General features: G+C 39.8%; 1 protein-coding gene across 5 annotated transcripts in view; it reads right to left on the bottom strand.

Moving 5' to 3' along the window:
* Window positions 1-14370, bottom strand: part of PLEKHG1 (pleckstrin homology and RhoGEF domain containing G1) — a 127917-nt gene that overhangs the window by 24096 nt on the left and 89451 nt on the right. For all 5 annotated transcript variants that reach the window (XM_027633993.1, XM_027633992.1, XM_027633994.1 and 2 more), the window contains one exon: window positions 4094-4194. In XM_027633993.1, coding sequence (XP_027489794.1) covers window positions 4094-4194 — 101 coding nt within the window. The remainder of the gene's footprint in view (window positions 1-4093; window positions 4195-14370) is intronic.

The following is a 14370-nucleotide window of genomic DNA, read 5'->3' on the forward strand; positions in this document are numbered from 1 at the left end:
CTACATGCATGAAAACAACATCTCACTGAGATACTTTTATAATTTTCACATTAATTCATTGTAAGGAAATTAATTCATTGTAACAGGAGCAAAGCACTAAGGAAGCCTGTTCGCCATTGTTTGAAACTCAGTTCTCAAAAGCGAATTCAGTGAAAGAAAGAGTTCAAGTAGGAGAAGAAAATCCCAAGGGTGTCTCCTTGATCTGAACAGTCTTTAGTCTCACTGAGATGAACTCAGAAAAATGAGAGAAGAAACTGAGTTTTCTGCTAAATTGTGCTCTAATAGAATTTTCTTCTCCTTCTCCCCCCACCAACTCCCACAGATGATTTTCCATTTAGGGCTACTTTTCTCTGAATTCACAGCTGGTTCCCTGAGCAAGTTTTGCCTAAGAGTTCCTAAGCCTGTATCTAGGGAACTACCCTATTCCCCTGTAAGCAGACACAATTTCTGTCTGTATGTACAAAAAGGAGAGTTTCCTGCCTTCTTCTTTGCTTCTCTAATTACTGGAGGAAGGAAAGGAAGAAATCAGAAAACAGTCAAAAAGAACAAAGACAGGCAGAAACCTCAGATTCAGTGGTAACTAAGTCACTTTGTACAGCAACAATTTCACCTCCATACCTCAATTTCTCCATTCATCAAAATAGGAATAAAAATAAAACCCTTGCTTGATACCCCACAGTCACGAAGCTTGTTTACATCAGGAAAAGAAGCAAGCTGTAGCAATGGTGACCAATAGCCATTAGTTATACTGACTGACTGTGTCCCACACATGAGTTTTGGAAATAACATCAAACATGCCAAACAGGCTCAGAACAACTCCTGCTGTCTGGCAGGAAGAGGTTCTCCTGATGGCTTAGAGTACGTAGCACTTTGATTGTCATTTTATTCCTACTGGTCTCTTTATAAAACCACATTATTTCTCCTTCAGGATACAGTAAAGAACACTTAAAGATTTTATAAATTCATCCAATCAGTCCAAGTTTATGCAGTAAATAGGCTAATGGTTTGTGTCTTCAGCACAGGTCCATAGTATAAAGGCTGTTTTTTGAAAGATTTTGTTACCTATACTGCACTCTCTTCTGTCTCACCTGGCTGGCAAGAATGGGATTGGTAAGAGCAGCCTGCCACTGTAAAATAAGCAAATCCGTCATGCTCAGTCATCCTGAAAAACTTAAATAAATCCCTATAATACCAAGCTGACATGTGAAAAAGCAGGGTTTTTATTACAGACTACATTTAAGTACCTGGCAGGAGGCAGAAAAAACAATAGAAAAAAACATTAGTCCCCTTCACCTGAATATACAGAGGTTTTACGCTGTTCACAGCTCTTGGTCTCTGCAACTCAGTTGTGCCAAACACCTAGGCCAGAAGGGAGCACGAGGGAGCACCATTAGAGGAACTTCATGCTCTCTCAGCTGAATCATTAACAAAATTCAGACTGAAGCATGATAAAAGTGCCACTGCCACTTAAGACCATGAACTGAATTATATAGCTTGGGTTATTATAGGCTGGGAAAAATCTGAATCTGTATGATCATCATAGAGAGCTAATACTAACTCTTTTGGGATGGGAGAGGTAAGCATAAAGAGATCGACAATTCTGTATACAGTGCATTCATTATCTTACCAAATGAATAAGTCAAATTATAATGCCTTTTAGGATGCTTCCATTCTTTATGAAGGCTTCTCAGAAGAAGTAGCCAGACCTTACCACTGAAACTCAGAGCGCAGGAACTGCTGAGTATGACAGTTTCAGAAAACGGCTCCTTCACTGTATTTGTGTCCTTCAGTAGTCACCGATGGCCAAGGACCATGCAGGATGATCTGTGTCAGTAGCAGAAGTTTCAACTTGACCTCTCCTAAGTCTTGGCAGAAGTACTAAACTTGAGCATATTTCTCTGCAGAGTTTCCTTTTCAGAACTGAGTCATGGTATCATGGACAATTTATCCTAAAGGGACACTGGAAAGAATCTCAGCAGGGAAGCCAGGGAAGAAAGGCAGCAAATGCTGACTTAGAGCACACTTCCCCCTTCCAAATAAATAAACCAATACTGAGGGAGTTTTTCCCAAGGGACAGTAGGATCAGTGGACCAGTATACAGTCAGTGATTCTGCTTTAAGAAATAGCTTTCCAAAAAGAGAACACAGTCATGGGACTAGCAGTTACCATCTTGACCATCATTTTTGCCATTCAGCACAACATCTGAAAATCCTAAGTAGTTTAGCTGACAGAAATTCCCATTTATTGAAGTGAAATTTCTCAGATCTGAAAGTCTGTGTAAAAACCCAAGACTAAAACCTTTGATCATTGATTAATGGTCAAATTCAAAGCTCAGAAAAACAAAGTAACTCTAAAACTATAAAATCATGCTTACAAAAATCATCTGAAAATACTAATGTAGAACTGCCAGGAAAAATAAATAAAAAGGCTTTTGAGTACATTTAGGACCCAGAAGCTATATGTCAAATTTCAAACAGGAGTAAACTTAATCCTTGAAGCTATATTGATCTACAGTGAGTGTTCAGTTCTAAAAACTCTCAATTTCCATGCAAAACTTTATATCAGAAGGCCTGAAATACACTCATAATTTGCTAGATGCTTTGGACAACTTTCAGGTGAGTTTTAACCTTTCTAAAATATCTATATCTCTAAAATTGCCCAAAACTGCTTTTTTTGTCGTTTTTCTTTTTCTTTTTTTCTTTTTCACCACTGCAAAGCTTTTTTTTTTCCCCTCCCCACAGCTCAATTATTTTGTATAGTGATTGATCATACTTGGAGGTATTTTTATTAGGTAATATTTGCGATGATGCTGGCATAAATGTGTCGTAGCTACCAAGTCTGTAATTTTTCTAGCTTTTGAAGGATCAGAAAACGTAACGATCAGGACTGTGTTTTTCCATCCTGAGAATCTGTAAGCTTACAATCATTGTCTCATGGCTCTAAAACAGGCTCATGGTCTGTTTTAGCAGGCTCCCACCATGTATTTTCCAGCTGTTAGACATTTGGTCAAGTCAGTTGTTGCAGCTGAAGCAAGACACAGTGGCTTTCTAGTTAAGCATATTTCCATTCCTCTGCAGTAGCTATTTTAAGTTTCAGGAAAAGATTTTAGGTTTCATCTTTGTCCATAAATTCTGAATAGATCCATTCTTACTCTTTCCTTTGACACTGAACAGAGATCCCAGTAGTTAAATCACTTTTAAGTAACTTCCCATGATGATGGAAAAACACTGAAGATGCTCTTTGACACAAGCACTCCACTTCAGAATCCTCTTTTGATTCAATTAAATTGTCTGTTATTCTTCAAAAAACACAGTATTTTGGGAGATGTTTTGTCAACTATAGCAAAGCTAAAAGAGTTTTTACAGGAATATTGGGATATAAAAGATGTGAGAACTTTACGTCAATATATTTCTTGCATTGGTAAAATATTCAGATTTTCCTTAAATGCCGAATAAGTTAATTGTTTTTATAGTAACAGAGAATTCAGACAAAAGTAGCAGTAGCATGCTCCTAAAACTGCAGATACTGAGGTCCTACACAATGTGGCACTAGCTATACAAGCAAGAAATTTTACTCCAGGCCCCCAATATACACTAGAATCCCATCTGCAGAGTTTTATAGAAGGCTGGAAAGATACTGAACAGAAGACTTCAATAAACGAACAACACAGTTCAACACAGTTTTGGGAGTTAATTCAGGGAGTCCCTAGTAGTACAAATCCCAGATCTGGGTGATGTACATAGATACACAGAAGGACCCTATATAGCAGGAATAAAATACCTCTTTATTAAGGCAAGAGTTTCATCCACAGTGGTCTTGCATCAAGCTCAGTTAAGGCACAGGCTAGGTTAAGCTTACATTCATAAAAATACTCAGCATAAAAGTAAAAATGGAGACCACACCTGATTCATTCAATAAACAGCTAAAAAAATCTGATCTCAGCAACCCAACTTTGCTTAGAATCAAAAGTAGATAATTTCTCAATTTATATATCTTGGCCATATTAGAGTCATAAAAGCACCTTTGGTTGGTTTGCCCCCTCCCATTAATATCGGCTATTGAATTGTTTTCTTTTAGTTAAATATGAATTTACCTGTTGAAATGGTAGATATCCTGTATGTTTCCAAACAGGGCTGATCGCTCTTCTGTCCCCAGGGACAGCTTGGTCTGGTCAGTGATACAGTCGAGGTAATCCTACAAGAGATATGAGAGGGAGGTCTTCAGACATTTCCTCCTTTTCTAGATCAGTAAGCAGAGCTATGTTTTATTGCACAAGATGACTCTCTTCATATCAGTTTCACCTTATTATTACAATAAAGCCTTCAGTAGCCCCTCTGTGAACAGTCACTCTATTATGAACAGTAACAGTACTTATCTGTTCACTGAAACCAAGAAAATAACAAAAGACTGAAAGCTAAGTTATACCTCTTAGATGTGACAGCCAATGTTTCTCTTGCTACTGATAAACAAATGTTTTCAGATTTCATTCATAGTGACAGTTTAGTTGATTACTTGACTGGCTTAAACACAAAAAAATGTAAAAGTAAGAGATGAAGAATATAACTGAATGCAGTCTTAGTAACAGAAAACCTATATAATGAAGACCAGAAAGCATATAAACAACAGAGGCTCAGAAAAGCAACCACTAAAAAAAAATATTTTTTTTTAAAATCATAGTTACCAAACAACGCAGAGTGTGTAGAGGGTAGATCTCAATGTATATATATCCATGCAATTTACCATGCATAGAGTTATGTTCCAAATTCAATTGCTACATACTCTAGCAAAGATTTCTTTTTGCATTTAAAAGAGCGATAGTGTCTCATCTGGGGAATTTAATTGAACACGAACATGACATCTAGAAAAAGCTCAGATCAGCAGTGTTCTGGCAACTTTCCAATCTCTTGCCTCACTTTGGTAAGAGTTCAATGTCACCTTTCAATCTGTTGCTGCTACAGTATGAAAATTCTCAGATAAGGGCAAACAAATCCAGCAGGCTTTTAACTAACTACAACTCATAAACCAAGAAACCTGATGTGCTGCCACATTAATGAAGAAATTCTGCTGGAGCATGGAAATAAAATAAAAGTGAAAACAGTTGAAACAATGTGAAATAAAAATAAATAAAATCCCTTAGCCTAGGGCTAGACAATGTGGTGTGGCAACTACCCAAGAGCAACACAGCAATCCATGGTGCTGCAAGAAAGGAACCCTGCAAAACATCAATGGGACCATGAAAACTTCTAAGATATAAATGTGTTCCAGAGTCGTGAAGAAAAAGGTATTACAGAACACATGCATTGGCCAAGATTTATTCTCTATGTAAATTTTGTGAAGACAAAGGGTTTGGATGGACCTGACTTCTGGAATTTAGATGCCCTCATAAGGAAGGTTAAGAACTACAGCAGTTGAGTCTCCATGCCCACATCCTTCTTTCCAACTGAAATAGTGTCAGCAGAGTCACAGGTGTAACCAAGATTCAGGTTTAGGTACCAGAAGAATTTCCTGTCCCCTCCCCCTGTTCCAGTGCTCAATAATTCACACTCTTTCACAACCTCCAGCTACAGTTATCCCTTATCACACCTCTAACGCAGTATTTTCTTCCCAGGGAGAGCAAGTAAGGCAACCGTAGTGTCTTTAAGGAGAGCAACAAGTGGCGGTGGGCAGGCAAGCAGGCAGGTTCCTGGAGAGCCATGTCATTTCTTCTGTGATGGCATCCGAACTGTACTCTACCTTCCCTCCTAGCTGACAGCAGATCCACAGCCCACACCAGTCCTTGAAATATATTTCTGCAGAAAGTTATTGGAGCCACATCCCTGTGACTCCCTGCACTTGTCTTTGGCTTTTTATTCATACTTAAAAGCTGCAGAAGAGCAAAATTTCAGGATGGTGAGGTAGACAGGACTGCAGCAAGCAATATACTAAGTCAAAGGCAGAAGTGGATGATAGATTCAGTGCTACTCCCATGATGGTATTAAATAAATAACCTTTTCTGCCCACAAATACACATCATCATCACATAAATGCAAAGAAAAAAAAAGCTTCATCCTCCAATTGGAAGGATTTGCCATCCTCCAAAAATATTTTAGAGTCAGGAACACTGCAGTACCCTGAGCTGATATGACAGGGTGGGCTGCAGAGGAATGGAAATCTTACAATAAGTATCTCCAGGCAGTACATTTAAAGTGCATTTAATGAATAAAGAGGAATTCCTTTCCAATTCATTCATCTCTGCATAGCTGGAGCTTGGGTTTCTTCAAAGTAACTAACAGTCCACAGTTATTTTCAGTATTGTAAGCAGTGTTAGATACATGACCTGGTTTTTATTCCTTTTGTCCTCTTATCCCATTTTTTTCTCCACATATGCATACTCTCCTTGGTCTTTTAACAATTATTAGTAAGAAAGAGGGAACCAGGTACCTTTCTGATGTTGCTGCCAAGCAGCAGCCCGCAGGTGCTTTGGCAGCTTTCCTGCACTCCCATAGCATATGCCAGTATCAGCTTATATACCACACCCCCACAGTCTGTGCTCTCTTTTGCTAAAAGTTCCTTAAGACTTTTTGTTTCAGGTCCCCTTCCTCATTCAGCATCAGACCAGAAACAAACAAGAAAATAATGGATGGACTTGTGCTTACCTAGGGTAAGGGGACATTTGGTCAAAACTCTTGGGATTTGGAGCTACTTTGTACCTCACCTTATACTGTTAGGAAATCACACAACATTTGGGGACCGAGTTCCTGTTTTAGCTTTCTATTTTTTTTAAATATGGCTCCAGACGTGTTTAAGTTAGTGTTATTGGTGTAAGCAGATACCTGATCTAGGCACAAACTGCTTAGTGTGGCACTGACAGTAGGGTAGTCACAGCAGCAAAAAGCCTCAGGTACCTGTGTTTATGTGAAAAAGAGGGACATTGGACAGTCTTCACACAGCGGTCTCATGAAGTCCAGGCAGAGCACAGCAGCAAACCATTTGCACTGACTCAGCAAGTGGGATCTGTCTGATTATACTGCTTTATAGATCACCTCTGCTCTTATGAAGGCTTCATGAACTCATCCAGGAAACAACTGCAGTATTGGCATACAATGTTCCTCTGCAAGGACACCACCACAGGCAGATAAAAGCTACCCCGACGTGGGGTTTTTCCTAATTATTTTCTTAGCAAATGGTACTTTACCCCCATGGTAGTCACCACAACCTCTTGCTGTGTTTCAACAGCTGTTATCATATGAAGCCATAATGAAAGGTTTGGAGCTACAATATAACAGGGCAGGCTGCAACCATAATGACGTTGTGCAGAAATCAATGAAATTTATCAGAACAGAGTACCGGCCTTATTCACTTTATTTGTTTCTTGTCATCATCTGTGAACCCTCTGTCGGCACAGTATGCTTTGTTTATAACCTTTGCCTTCCCTAGCCTTTTATTGCTTCTCTGCAGTTACGGCAAAAACATTCAGCTTACTTTATATGAGAAAAAACCTACTCACAAATGTCAGTCTCCTTAGACTGATTTATGGACCAAGGTCTGCTTTAATGGTATTGCACAATTTTCCCCTCCCATTTCCTGAAACTCTCCAAAGACCCAAAGAGTCTTGCCAGACTGCCCTGCCTTCCCTGCTGGGTTTGACATTCTCCCCATTTGCCTTTCATCATGCCAAATCCATCAGAAGGAATGTCCTGACTACCATCTCCTCCTCATAATCACACAATAAAGATCTCTAGAGGAATAAAATAATGAAAACACTAACCTCAGAGGCTAAAAAAAACATATATATGAATTGGAAATGACAGAAAACTGTCAAGAAAAGGACAAAGTGAGGAACAATATTTTCACATACTAATAAATTTTCCATGACCAAACTTTAGAAACTAAATGCAAATTAGTGGGACTTTTTCATCTAGCCACCAAGCTTTCCTTTAAAAACAAACAAACAGCTTTAAAAACATTATCTGTTGTTGTTCAGCCCATATTATAGGTCAGCTATTAATGTGGTAATGTTAAAATTACACATTAAAATGGGTAATGTTGATGGTAATATTAATATGATAATGCTAAAAATGGGCAAAAGCCACATTGCCTCATTAAACAAGAATCAATTTTTATCCTGCTCTACAAGAAACATATATATTATTGAAGTCCTTAGTAATCCCTTTATAGGACAGGACTGTGCATATAAGAATACCACCAAAGACAAGCAAAATTGTTGAAAGAACACTGTTGTTGCGTGTTTACCAAGGGGCAGGCACACAAGACACTGAAAATCTGATTAAATATCAATACCAAAAAAGAAGAAGAAAAAAAGATTCTACCCATCAGGAAACTTTGCTTTCCAATGCCTAAACACAGGTTGTAGGAGAAAGCACAGCTGCTGTACGTCTCTGATTTCAGCAACACACTGGCTTAAGAGCTGAGGACTTACATCACGAAGCCTTAGTCTCTGACTTATCAAAACTTCAGTGGCTTCTAGTAGTGTTGCAGCCTGAGGAGGAATATGTAATATTAAAACAATCAGGACCTAAGCCAGGCACTGCTATGACATCACCCAGACCTCAGTTTTCTGAGAGTCGCTAGATCTGTGCTATTAGTAAAGCAATTTTACTCTTAGATGCTATACCATATGCATGGGCATATTTTTGCCCAATTCCCCTCTACCCAACAAAGATGTGTTTGGCCAAAATCAGATGGCTGTACAGAAGAGGAACCACTGAAAGAGCTCATCAGCCTTGGCCAGCTAAGCACTGCTTCCACACCACCTGGAGGAAAAGGCTGCAGGCCAGAAGTGGATCCCATCAGTAGCATGGTATCTAGAGCCATGCTGCCCAAACTAGCTACACACTTATAAAAAAAGAGAAAGTTGGGCAACAGATGTACAACAGAATAGCCACTATAACATGCTCCCCAGTGCTTATTCTGCTAATTACATAGGTAACTATAAAATGTATCAATTCGCCTTTTGTCTGATTCTTTTTTCTATTCATTTTTTTCTCATTACTGACTTTATTTATTAATTTATTCAACCTGCACAGCAACATACTCTGAATGCCTTGTGGGTCAAACAATAGCATGCAATACACACAACAGGTGGCCAAGAATGCTGAAGTTTGGTCAGAGTAGCTCATTGCAGCTATTTCCAATTATTTAAAATACAGCTGTGCCCTGCAAAGTGAATGCGCATATGTAAATTAAACACACTTGCTCTCTTTCTCTGGTTCCTTTGGCTATATGAGTCCAAGGACTGATTGAAACCCCAATCAAATCCATCTTCTTCCCATATCAAAACCTATTGTCAGGATTTCTCCATAAAACACATAATTATCATTGTTGTCATCACCTTCTGTGATGGAAGGAGACAAGCTCACTATTTTAGTTCAGGTTTCCTGTAATCTGAACAGTAGTTTATCTGGAGACACCTGTAGCAAAACATTTCATGCAGCCAATCTTAACAGATTTCTGACTTTTTTCCTCTCCCCATCTTCTGTTTTCCATATTTTTTCTCTTCTGTCTCTGTAATCAGTTTAAACTGGCCACATGTGTATAGCAGCCTCATTTTGACTGCGATCATCCTTTCCTTATGAGAGTGAATATGCTTTCCCAATTGCTCTTGAAACAATTTCCCACCTCCCATTTCCAGTCAAAGCCCTCGTCATTTTCAGTCATGCAGAGACAGCCTGGCACACTTCCATGTGGCAGGCAGAAATCCACGGGCCCTTAATCTTCCACTTCTGAAACTCCTCTGTAGGAGAAGCAGAAGTGGCAGCTCTACTTTAGTGTCCTACCTGTACTGACTGAACAGAGAGGGGAGGAACTTTAAAAACGTCCTTTGCTGTAACAGTGATAATTTGCTACCTAGCAGCAATTATCTCCAGTTCCCACGAGTACCACAACCACTAACCCAGGCTGCAAGCAACACACATTGTCATACAGTAGGTTAATGCAACTAAATTCTTACAGTTAACTAATACACATATTTTTAACTGTAGATGCACAATTTGAGCATCATAAAAATCAGAACCATACTTTATTTCTGTCAAAGATGTTGCACATTAATGATTCCTGGAAATCAAAACTCAAAAAATGCTTGCACTGTTCACCATACACATTCTCTATATGAAAACCCGGGAACTTAAATAAAGAAGAAAAATTTCTGCAAGTATATCTTTCTACTTTCTACTTTTATTGGAAAATGGAGGGGGCAGGGGGGTTGGGGATTGGTATTTGGTGGGGTTCTTTTAAAGACATCTGAAGCCGGAAAACCTTCACACATAGGCCAAAGCATGGACAGGTCTGAAAGAACAGCACCTACCCAGGGCTATGCACATGGTCCTGCCACTGACTGACAGCCAAAGCCAGGGTCTTTCTCAGGACAATGCAGACTTGGACACACACCCTTCTCTGCTCACTTCAGCAACATAAGCAGAAAGCTCCTGAGCTCCGTGCGTTTCCTACTGCCCTTTTCCATTTGCTTTGCATCTCTAAATACTTTGTACGTAAGACTGCCACTTGTCAGCAGTAGCAAAGCTCTGCTCTTGTGGGAAATGGGTCTGTCGGGCCTTGCAGCTGGACTTCGAAGTACCTGCCTACATGCTTGCAGAGCACTGACCCTGTCACCAAGGGAAGAGGAATGGAGAACACCTCCCAGCACCGATAGCCAGCCAGCCTCCAAACAGGAACAGCCAACGTAACCCACATGCTTTACATAATCTGTCACTAGATGCTGTTTGTGATCAATTTCTCTCCTCTGTGCTGTCCGTGCAGAAGAGCAGAGTCTCTGAGCTGGCAGGAGGCCACCTCACTGGCATCAGCCCTCCCCCCAGGCGGATGGTGGAGGAAGCCATACCATGCTCACCTGTGCTTACAACCAGCTTCCTCAGAAGTGCCCAATCTACACGTGCAGCTGGCTCACACGCAGCCTGCGGATAACAGCAATAAAGCGTGACACAGTAAGCGATACTCTGCTGACTGACTGCATGTAGAAAGGGCAAAGATTGATGGTGAGAGCACTTGTGAGAACATGGTATGAAGAAAGACTAAAAATAGAGAAGCACATTTAAGTTCTCTTTCCACTGTTTAACATTGCAGAGCAAGGTGATCATGACAGAGTTCTCTACACATTCCCACAGTTAGGGGTCTGCAAATAAGTTAAAGTTAACAGTATTAATTTAAATTTTACCTAGAGAATGAGGGGAAAAAAATATTTTTTCCATGTAGCTATTCTTGAGTGATAGATTTTTGATAATCAATGTGACTTCCTCACCTATATTATAGGTGTTAAAACACTGTCCCATTCATAGCTATCAAGGCCTGGAAGCAGTGACCCCTAGTAGGTCCCTCTGGCTTCATCCACATGCATGGAAAGCCACAGGAGGAGGAGTTATGTGTCAGCCAGAATTAGCAGTGAGGAGTTCCTGAGTCCTAACTCTATGTCTTGCACCTTGAAAACACGTGCTTTCTTTGGTTTAGGTTGCCTTTGAACAGTTGTGTCCACGTAGACACAAGCACAGGCACGGCTATATACAAAGTTGGAAATTTCTACGGCACATCAGTGTCAAAAACATAACAGTCAGGAGATCTTGTCACAGGACTTCAAGCTGTAAGAGTACAGCTAGTTTCAGGAAATGAACTAAGAATCTGCCCTGGAAAACAGTGAGAGGTCCCTCAACACTGTTGCACCGAATCCATCCTGGGCAAGGACAACTGCCTCACCAGTACGCAGAGCTGGGAGATAGCAGAATAGCTTTCTGCAGCTGTGGGTTCCCCCTCACTGCTTTAGACCCTGAGCCTTTTAAACAAGCTCTGCACATCCTCTTGCCCCTGTCCCACTGTCAGAAGATGCTCATATCAGCTTTCAGCACCAACTCACAGCCCCCTTCTAGGGCTGGGCTGGAAGGAGGTACATGTCCTACAATGCCTACTCCACCTGTCCAGGATTTTACGTCCTTTCTTTTTGCCCAGTGCATGCTTTCTTCTTCCATCATCTGTCCCATAAGCCATTTTAGCAGGAATGCTGTGCCTACAAAGCTCCCTGGAGGATCAAAATCTGGCACCAGTCAAACCAGCACTGAACTGTCAGCCTGCCTGGATGGACTGTTTCCATGGACTTTTGCTTTCTTTATTATAGAGAATTTTTGCTCTAACGAAACACAGTCAAAGTTCAATAATATTCCTTTGTTCAACTGCAGGAATTTCATGCTAAAATCTCCCATCTTAAAAAGACACCTTGGAAGGCAGGTTGTCAATTATATCAAACTGTAATTTGATAAAGGTGTTATAAAAGCACTCAAGCTGGATTGTATATAGAGAAGTCTCCTAAATAATCTATCATCTGTAAAGATGATATGGGTAAATCACTGGGAATGGAAACTCACATGAAACTCCACTTAGACATTTCAGCACACTAAATTATTGAAGTTGTAACCCACTGATTAAAACCATGTCCCATATTTATCTTCAGGTATCAGCCAGCATCCACTGCTAAATCACACATACATTAATTTTTCCAGAAGCTGGCACTCAAAATTGCTGCTCAGAGGCGTGGTAAGAAGCAAGTTAAGAGTAGAAGTGGAGATCACGGGATAACAAATGCTATCAGTAGTTTACTGACATTTCATTAAGGAGTTATGTGAGGCCCTCATCCAGTGACTTCCTGAGGTTAAGAGGAAACACAGAAGAAATAAGCAACAGTAATGAGGCCAGCCGAATGAAAACATTAAACAGTAATTAGGATGTTAAATAGTTCGAGGTTGCTACGCAGATGAAGTAAGTGCTCTAGAGTGTTCTAAATCCACATCATTGGTGCCAATCATCATCATCATTCAATAATCTCAAGCTTTTTCAAAAAAGTACCAGTTTAAAGTGTTTAGTAATTGTAATTTAAAAAAAAACTCTCAAAGTTCATCAGGGCATCTATAAATTAATTCTTACAACACAGCTTCGTTGGTCTGATTATAAGCTTATTGAACCCATAGTCAAACAAAACACTGAGAATTATTAAGGCATATTTGGCCTTTGAATGTATGAATCACCCATGAAAAGAACCTGAGCCTTGTGCTATAGATCTTTACCTGGTTAAATAAACTTTCCTCAATTTGTAAGGCAAATGAATGTTAACATTTTTTAAAGGATATCTCAATATGCTTACAAGTTAAATGAGACATTCCAGAAGAGAGATGTTTATTTTAAAATACAAGAAGGGAAACTGAGTCTGTTTTCCAAAGAATGAAAATGCAAACCCAGCATAATGAAGAAAATCTGCACACATCCTAAACACATATTTATCTTAACCTTAGTAACCACATCCCAGAGACTTATGGATGGCTTTTATTATTAATATATGAAATGAAATGGAACCTTATAGTAGTGGGTGGTTTGCAAGTAAAAACTTTTTAAAAGTGTCTTATTTGCAAAACAGTCTTCTCCTGAAACCACAAAAAATAGCAGCTACCTCCACACCTTCATCTGCAGGAACAGTAAAAGCAGAAAAGAGAGACCACTGGTATGTGGTTTGTTAAATGCTCAGGTTTAAAGGTCATGGATTACTAGAACACTGTTCACTGACACATAATATTTAATAAAAACAATATAACTAATTTGAAAGTGGTCAAATATTTCCATGGATCAAAATTGAAATGGCTATAATTAGTCAATAAAACTCCAGAAACTATGGCCTGGCTGGAAATGCAGAAACTTGTTTGCCTTTAAGGTATCATCTCCAAATTTTGAAATTTCTTTACAGAAAATCCCAATCATCTGGGGGGGGGGGGGAGGAAGGAACAAAAACAAGCAAACAAAAAACCAAAACAAACCAACCAACCAAACAAAAAAACCCAAAACATCTCATTAAAGCATTGTAAAGTTTACTGAAAATTTTGCAGCATAAGCTGCACTTCCTCTCCCTGCCTCTTAGCTCTCAGACCTATTCCTCACAGTTTTCCTGCCCACGCTCTATAAACTTGTTGCTTTTGAAGCAGCTGCTGCTGCTCTGTTCTGTGGAGCTCTGTATCTGCTGCCAGTAAGCAACATCAAGCCACAGGCTGGAGGTGAACAGACCTCTCTTTTGTTACTTTCTGAATCCCGCCTCTATATACCCCACTAACCAGGGATACAACCTCCCGCTCCAGCCTCAGTACAGTCAAAAGATGTTTCATTTCTGAAGCCTCCTGCCTATCACCAGCACTCTTAAATGGCACACTCCATATTTAATTACATCTTCCCTTTGCCTCCCTGTTGCTCCCCCCCCCCCCAAAAAAAAAGCATTCTGGAATGGAAGATTAACTTTCATCCTTTTATCTATATTCATTCACATTCAGAAAGTGGGTAGGAGGTTGCAAACAGCATGGTGGATTGATTTACATCCTGCTGCAAGACAAGGGA

The sequence above is a fragment of the Corapipo altera genome, unplaced genomic scaffold (assembly GCF_003945725.1).
Source record: "Corapipo altera isolate COAL_440 unplaced genomic scaffold, ASM394572v1 2b, whole genome shotgun sequence".
Lineage (NCBI taxonomy): Eukaryota > Metazoa > Chordata > Aves > Passeriformes > Pipridae > Corapipo > Corapipo altera.